This window comes from Polyodon spathula, chromosome 2, assembly GCF_017654505.1.
Source record: "Polyodon spathula isolate WHYD16114869_AA chromosome 2, ASM1765450v1, whole genome shotgun sequence".
Taxonomy (NCBI): Eukaryota; Metazoa; Chordata; class Actinopteri; order Acipenseriformes; family Polyodontidae; genus Polyodon; species Polyodon spathula.
In genome coordinates, this window is record NC_054535.1 from 31,870,894 (window position 1) to 31,879,678 (window position 8,785).

Here is an 8,785-nt window from a genome sequence, read left to right on the forward strand (position 1 = left end):
GGTTGAAGTGGGATAGGAACTGTGGTGACTTTAAATACTGCGGTGCATAAAGCCTGCCTGTTATCTCAGTCAGCCTGCAGTCAGGCACACCAGGGAATGCTGGCGTCAGCACAGACTGCTCCAGGCTATCAAGAAGCAAACCACAGAAATAGCTGTGAGTGTACTGTAAAAAAACAACAACAAAATGAAATAAACAGGAATATAGGAATATGCATATACACACATTCTTAATATTACTTTTCATTTAAACATGTATTTCCTGTCTAACAAACACAGCTATGGTAATATTCATAGCTTTTACCATTATTCCTACATATACATTCTTAATATTACTTTTCATTTAAACATGTATTTCCTGTCTAACAAACACAGCTATGGTAATATTCATAGCTTTTACCATTATTTCCTACATATACTGTGGCACTGTGAAAAATGTGTGTTTATTTTTACTTCAGTGCTGTTTAATTAACACAATTACAGTAGAAGACATTACTACTTGCCTTAAGGTACATGCTGTGTTGCTCTACCTACAGGTGGAACTGTACAAATCAGATGGTGTACTTTCCCTTTACCATTCCCCAGCATGCTCTGATTAAATGTGATAGTTTACAAGCCTACTATAATATAGCCAATATTTTACATCTCCATTCATTAAAATACGACCATACAGAGAGTTATTGTGGCACTCAGCTCATTAAGCACAATTATGGAGAAAAAAATATTACTTGGAACTGTACAAATCAGACGGTGTACTTTACCTTTACCATTCCCCAGCATGCTCTGATTAAATGTGATGGTTTACAAGCCTACTACAAAATAGCCCATATTTTACATCTCCATTCATTAATAATTGCGTTTATCAGTCAGTAAAATAATTGGCTAATTTAATCAGTCAAGGAATGTTTGGCAGGAAATGGACCGATTAAATAACATTGGAGCACTGCTACAATAAAAGTGAATAAACCACCTGTTACATCTTGAACTCATCAAAACTGTCAAAACAAGAAGTAATTTACAGCAGAGGTTCTCACTCTTTTTTGTTTGGGAGACTCCTTTTTTAAATACAACTGGGGAAGAAAGCCAACCATTAACAAGAAAACCTCTACTGCAATGAAAGTAAATGTTACGGTAAAAGTCAGAATATTGGTAAATTTTAAGATTTCTTGGTACCAAGCAAAATAGTAAATCTCTGAAATGAACATGGTAATGCTTTATTTTGGACATTTTCCAGTAAATCTCAACAATAACCAAATGGCTTTGGCTAACGAAGGAATGTCTCGCTTTTGTGCATTGTAGGGCCTCAAATGGCAAAGAGTCTAATGTGCTACAGTAAGTATATATCTGTTTAATGCCTGTATTTATTACATTTTGTATCATAACCAAAATGTGATTTTCTGTTGTAAAAACCAAGGTCCTAAATAACCGAATTTGCATTTAACAGAACTATTACGTATTTGGAGTACAATATGATTCAACGCTATTGTAAATTGTTTTATATGCAAATCTACCAGAATATTGGTCGTTCTACATAAGTGGATCACAACATAGTTCAGTTGAATTGAACATCACCAATTTTCAAAACGATCTGCACCCCTGCTTGTTCTTTCATAAATAAAAATGTCAAAGGCAAACTTACTCATATTTCATTCTCTGTTTATTCAGTTTTTTTTTTTTTTAAATATATTTTTGACCCAAACACTGCAGTCTGAAACGTACCTCTCTCTCTCTATTTTTTTTTTCTGAAGGCTAAATTGAAATCACATATACTAATGTCACCTGTGAACTAAGTCACTTTACAGAGGTGAAAGGCAAGCATTCCTATATTTGTAACTCAACGTCAGTATAAACCGCAGCCTATGCATTCCACAGACTGCTTAATAATTAGGTAGGCGCTTGGATAAGCTCTGATTTTCAAAGGAGAATGAATGTAGCAGAGAAGGGAGGACCAAAATCTAAATTTACAAAAGCTCTTATTAAACATGACACATTCAGATAAACTTTTTTGTAAAGATAAACGCTCTTTAAAAAACAAAACAAAACCTTTCAGCTATTTTGTTATTCCTTGCTTACATGTAGGAATACAGTTTGTATTTGTTGCACAAAATCGTCCTTGTGCTTACTGTTTACACTTCTGGACTGCCTAGTCTCAGAGAGGTCTTGGATACATCTGTGTGCATGGTTGACATGGCTATTGTCTCATAATCCTCTTCCTTAGAGGAGCACTTGCAGAAGTGGAGAACTGCATGCAAATCCCGCTGAAAGTTCCTATTGAGAAAACCATAAAAGATGGGATTTACACAGGTGGAGATCATTGCTGTCAAAAGACAAAGCAAAAAGACTGGGTTGTGGCTACAGTTCATTATGATTTCATGATTCCAGTCTGCCACAGCATTGAAGATGTTGAGAGGAAGCCAACACACTGCAAATGCCACCACTATGGAAATCAACATGACATTGATTCTTTTGGTCTCTGTGGACCTGCACTTATTCTCCCTCATCTTGTCCATCATGCAATTTCTTCTCTTAAGGCGAATATAAATCTGAAAAAAAGAAAATAGGCATTTGTTCAACATGAAACCCAAGTAGTTGGTATGGTAGCCAAACACACCCTGACTTATTTATTTATTTAGTGTCTATTTACTTTTAGAACTGTGTAAACCAGGGGTGGGGGTACATTTATCATGTCATACATTTTAGTTTTCAAATATGTTTCAAATTACATTTCATTTAGTTAACTTGAAAGTTTTTACAATAAATAGTTTGTTAGTGTAATCATTTATGTTGAGTGGTATTGATTTTTTAAACTGGGCAACTGACAAGAGCTTAGTGAGTGGACAAGTTCAGGAACATATGCTAGCAGATTTTTATTGTCTGGAGAAGGAAAGATAAACAAATGATTAATAATTAACAATGACCTTGATTACTACCAGCAATGTGTTCACTGATAAAATGGCTGCTATTTAAGAGGTCTCTATAGAATGACTTCCTAATTATTGTGATATAAGTCAAATCCATTCGGTATTAGTTAGAGCTGCTAGCCATGTGGACCCGATGGACTCCATCTGGCATTTACCTTTTTATTTCACATACAGTATACCAGAGAAAACACTGATTACTCAAATAAATATTTAATTAAAGGGAAAATGCATCACAATATCAGTCATAATGAAAACAGTAGCACTGTCATGCCAGCAAAGTTTTCAAGAAGCGCTGTCTACTGTAATTAGCTTTCTAACTTCCAATGGTATGTTCTTTAATGCCACAATCAAAATCCTTGATGAAACATTTTGGTGGAAACGCCCCAGATGCCTGGCAGCCAAAATGGCTTTGTGCCTAAAAGTTCTAAAAATGCCTTTAAAAACAAAACCACATGCTCACAGGTCCATTACTCTTTTACAGGCATTGCTTTAATACTGTATAATCCTATTTCTACTAACACAATGCTATAATTCAGACCAGGTGGAGAACTATTACCTATAATACCAAAAGTAACTACCAACCAGTATTAGTGTTGTGACAGGGAAAAAAATAGTTTCACTTGATATTTTAGTTTGGAGCCTTGGTTATTAACCTGTACATGGTTAGTTTTCAATTTCTAGTACTGTATATAATTATTCTGGGGCACATTTTGAAAACAACTCATTTCCTTTGTGTTACCAACCAAGTAGCATCCATCCGGAATGTGTTGAAACAGTAGTATGGTACCATAGAACAATGCGCTGTCTTCACCTGTATCTTTTGCTATATTTTACATATTATTTTTATACATTATTCGTTAATCAACTGGAGAATGTTGCCAAACACATTCCTTACATATTATTCAATTGAATGGACCACTGTGCATTGAATTGCTGGGTTTTTTTTTTTGCAAGGGGGTAAGCCCAAACCACAGTAGGGGATGCATTGGACAGTTGCCAGGCAACAATCTGAAACAGCATCATCCAGGTAACAAATTAATTAGTATGAAAAGCCTACGATTCCTAAGGATTTTGTTTATGACGAAATTATTACATAATACTGTAATCCATTTCTAGAATGGAACAAATATTAACCTAGAAATTGCATTTATGTAATGTAAACTATATACTACACAAGTTGGTGAAGGATACATTATGTTTTTCAGAATTTTTGACTATTCAATCATCATTTGAACAAAAGATAAATTCTGTAATGGTTCAAGCCCCATGCACTATTTTAGGATGGATTGTGTATCCTGAAACCTTTGTGGAAGGGCTCTGAGCAAAACACTTTTCCTATAGTTGTGTATTTTCTTTTTACAAAGATTTCTCTCAAGTGGAAAATAAATATCAAATGTTGTAAATATGAACTTACATGTCTTGATTCAAATAAAAATATCGCTTGGCTGCATAACAACAATACTAGCTTTAACAAAAGTTTTAGAGTTTTAAAATACTCCCAGTGGATATGTATCACACCAAAACAAATACTTCAAATACTTTAAACAGTGTTTGTCAAAGGAAAGCACTAAATATTTTATATACTGTAAATATAACAAAATGGTTTAGTACGACTGTCCCGTAAACACATTCTGCAAGGCTCTCATTAGCCATAGGCTCGGCTATTTGGTTGTTGTGTGCTGAAATATTTTCTTAAATGTTTTACACTATTGACATGGGTCAGAGAGGACTTCCAGAAAATGTGAACCTGAAACAATTGAGACAGCTATGATTTAATGCTGCTTTACAAATCTGACTGGATTGTAGGTGTATAGGGTTATGGCACTGTCCTAAACACATTTTTTATCGGGCTGACGCATGGCAGTTTCTGAATTTATGAAGGTGAAGAGTACACTGGGCTATTTATAATAAATCTAAATATGCAAGCCCCTATAAAAATCCATACTAGAGAACAACCTCAACTATAAAAATCTTCCAAAGGACACTGTACATATAGTGACAAGTTACATATAACTTTTTTCTTATTGCAATTCTAGAATTAAATGTAACATAACATAAAAACCTTACCTTTAAGTAGCACATAAATATGAAGCCAAGAGGTCCTATATACTGTATCATTAGCAGACAGGTCGTGTAGGTCAGCTTGAATGTTTCTGAAGGCCAATTGCTAATGCATACAACCTTGCCATTATACTGTTCCTGAAAGTGTGGTAACAACTTCAGAGGGTCATCTGTCACAATGTTGAAAAGCATTAAAGGCAGAGATATACAGATAGCCATGACCCAGATCATGGCAATCCCAATATAGGCATGCATATTGTTTGGTCTCCAGCCTCGAGGGTTGATGATGAGTTGGTGACGTTCGACTGCTATTAGGACCAGTGAAAGGATGGAAACTGAGACGGAAACACACTGCACCATGTTGTTCAACTTGCACATGACTTCTCCAAAAACCCAGTGGTCCATGAATGTATACACAAGCGTAAAGGGGAGGCACATGACAGACATAAGCAAGTCAGAGACCGAGAGGTTGGCAATGAGTATGTTTGTGACATTGTGCATCTCTTTCTGCTTCATAATAATGAGAATCAGGGCAATGTTTCCAATGACTGCAAGAAGAGCAACTGCACCATATGCGATAGCCATGATGAAGAACATGACAAGATGAGCCTGGCATACCTCACCAAAGACCAGTAATGAAGAGTTCTTTTCAGAGCAGTTCATGGAACCTGAGCAGTTCCCTTCATTAAAGAAAGGTGCATCACCCATTTTCAAATGCCTCTTTTATTCTTTTTATATAAAGTTACTTTTGGTCATCCACAGCTTTCCATTGTGTGATTGAAATTATTGTGTATGGCAGGTGTCCAGTGTTGTAAATGTCCTGTGAAAGCATAGCAATCTGAAAGAAAAAAAAAAGATCATTTTACCAGGTCAGCAAGGAATGTTGTCAATTTGTGCATTGAAAGTTGCTGATGGCAAAGTTCCTGTTTAAAAGTGTTTTTTTTTTTAAATTATTCTGAATGCTTTGTAGATAAATGGCATCTCAGTTTTGTTGGTGTAAGAGTTTTTGTTTGACAAAACCTTGTGACAATTAATGCACTGGGGCTTGGGTCATCCTCTGATCCAATAAATGCAAATACCAGTGCTGGTCTCTGCAACCGGTACCTCATGCAGCAAATTAATCTATCCATTTCAAATGCAATTTATTGCACTCACTGAGTCACCAACTTCGCTCCATGTACATACAAAAAACACACTGGAATACTAAGACAAGGTGGGTGGGAAGCAATTTGAAAAAAAAAAAATGATTGGAGAGTGTACAGCATGTTACTTACCACTTCTGGTGGGCAGTGATGTGTAAATTAAACACGAACACTGCTATTCAACGCAGAGCTCAGCAATCACTTCTGCGCATGTGCTATAGGGGCAGCAGAGGGACTCGCCCCATAGAGCACTGAACACACACAAGCATTGCCATTCAAAGCAGAGCTTAGAAATCAGAGCTAGGGGCAACAGGGGGAGAAATCACGAGTGTTGCCATTCAACGCAGAGCTCAGAAATCACTTCTGCGCATGTGCTATAGGGTCAGCAGGGAAACAGCACAAGGTTCTTACTGCACATGCTAATCTTCGATGGCGGTGTTAGCAGTAGGCAAGGTAATTACCATAATGATTTCCATAATGATGTTACTAGAGGCCAGCGACAAAGTAGTGAATTACTATTAACTTCAAACTGGTGGGGCAGTGCCCCAATGCCCATTATACACCAGCCGTGCCAGGCATTTCAATTAAATATAACTGTGTCAAGAACAGACTGTACACATTATTTCCAGTAGTAGTGTTAATAGAATTTCCTTTTGGCATATTGTCTTGTGAGATGGCTGAATAAACCCATATAATAACATGGAGCTGAAATCGGTCATTCACGGTACAGTTCACAAGTCAAGCTAAAAATATAGCCTCTTTTTGTTTTACATTAACTTATGTTACTATATGCAGCTAACCTCTCCAAAAACGTATGGAAATAAGGTATATATATGGTTTTACATTGTTGAAAATGAAAAGTACCAAAACGGTGGTTTTAATGTATTTTTTTAGTTTAGTCATTCCAACCAAGTTAGGAATATTCAATGCAGTGTGCTACTTTTATGCAGGGTGCGAAAAGGCTGGGACAGCCAGATTACGTTTTTTTTTTTTTTTTTTTTTTTTCCCCTGAGCAGTGAACAATGAGCACAGATTAGAAAGATGTGCATTTATATGAATGTTAGATGTAGACTTTTCTTTATTTTTTAATAATGCTGGCTAAAGACAAATGTGCCTTCATAATGTGTAATTTATTTAGCTAGTATTTAAACTAGCTCTCTCTCCCCACCCTCAACAAACATTTATTTGTTTTTTTTAAAGGGTAGTGTCTTCTCCGGGTGGCTAATTTATAGCCAACCAAGAACTGCATCCCTAGCATTCTCCGGCTGATCACACAGACATTCAACCTCCCCAGAAAGACACTACACCAAACCAATGCTCTCATTTAAAATCATTTGGCTGTGCACCAGGATATTCCACCATTCTTGAGCCAAGATGCCTTCCAGCCACAAAAACCTATGTATTTTAATGTGCAGGGTCTCCACCTTGTCACACTTGCTTACCCAAAATCAGGAGATTATATTATTATAAAATTATTATCTTTTCTGTCTTTGTTGGTGTCCAATTAAAAGAAACAGGGAATCTGGTAAGACATGTGAAATACAGTGCAGTTAAGGAATGAGTTAAAAGTGCTTTTCTATGAATAACAACGACCTTCATCGCATGCCTGGGTTCACAAATGCCACTTTTTTCTGCTACAATATGTAAAGCTTTCACATGTACACTAGATCATTATGTAATTGATTTGGGAAGACTGACACACAGTAAAACTATTGTTTATGGTCCCAAAAAATGAACACTAATATAATTTGTAAAGAAAAGTATTGATCTTACAGTAATTACCGACACTCAGTTTATCTTTTTTTTTTTTTTTTTTTTTAATAGTTTTTATTATTTTCTCCCAATTTAGAATGTCCAATTATTTTGACTGATTTGGGAGGGGTAAAGATGAACGGACACTGTCCTCCGAAGCGTTTGCCATTAACCGCCCGCTTCTTTACACACTGCAGACTCACATTGCAGCCACCTCAGAGCTACAGCGTTCAAACACTGACTCTTACTATGAGACCTATAAAGTAACTAATCTATTTCTGTCTTGGTGAATTATTTGTTCTGAGAAACAGCTTGCAGTGAAATCGACCTGAAAATGGCACATCATTCTAAAAAGATAAAAACTGTGTGAATTACCAATTACAGCTGGCTAAAAGGGAAGGAACATCATATTTTTACAATCTAAAACTGTTACTTCAACAAAGGACAGATGAGCACACTATATAATAAAGCCATTTGATAGACATGCACAATCTACTGTCAAACAGCATTTAACCATTCTAAATATATACCAACTTTTAGTTATTTTCAAAAGTTACCAGAATGGTTATAACATGTGTTTGAAAATTAAACAATGACTGCATTTTGTTTATGTTACCCACTGAAAGAAATATTGACTAACATCTACGGTGTTCATAACATTGCAATTTTTGTTGTTGTTTACCATTTTCTAATGATGTTTCTGCTTTGATAGTTATTTACCAGGCTTACTAACTATTCCAGCAATGTTTACTTACAAACACTGGGTCTACTTCTAAAAATTAAATATCTGAAGTGACCATAATGAGTGTGCAGATGTAATTTTCATCCCTTCTTAAATTGTGATGTTGTAGAGAGATTTTACAACTCACAGTTGTCATAGTTATGGGGGGGGGGGGGGGGGGGGGCAGCAGA

The 8,785-nt window shown here is 36.0% G+C and overlaps 1 protein-coding gene across 1 annotated transcript; it reads right to left on the reverse strand.

The window, feature by feature from the left end:
- Positions 1–2,123: 2,123 nt before the first annotated feature.
- Positions 2,124–5,687, reverse strand: LOC121327871 (neuropeptide Y receptor type 1-like). The gene is made up of 2 exons (XM_041272166.1): positions 4,986–5,687; positions 2,124–2,540 (listed from the first exon to the last, which is right to left on the reverse strand). Exons 1-2 carry the CDS (start codon positions 5,685–5,687, stop codon positions 2,124–2,126), a joined length of 1,119 nt encoding a protein of 372 aa, XP_041128100.1.
- Between the last annotated feature and the right edge of the window lie 3,098 nt (positions 5,688–8,785).

Excerpts from the sequence above, each read along its gene's own strand:
- LOC121327871 (XM_041272166.1), bottom strand. The coding sequence starts at position 5,687 with ATGGGTGATGCACCTTTCTTTAATGAAGGGAACTGCTCAGGTTCCATG. Across the intron at positions 2,541-4,985 it reads TATTTATGTGCTACTTAAAG|ATTTATATTCGCCTTAAGAG; the intron begins GTAAGGTTTTTA and ends TCTTTTTTTCAG.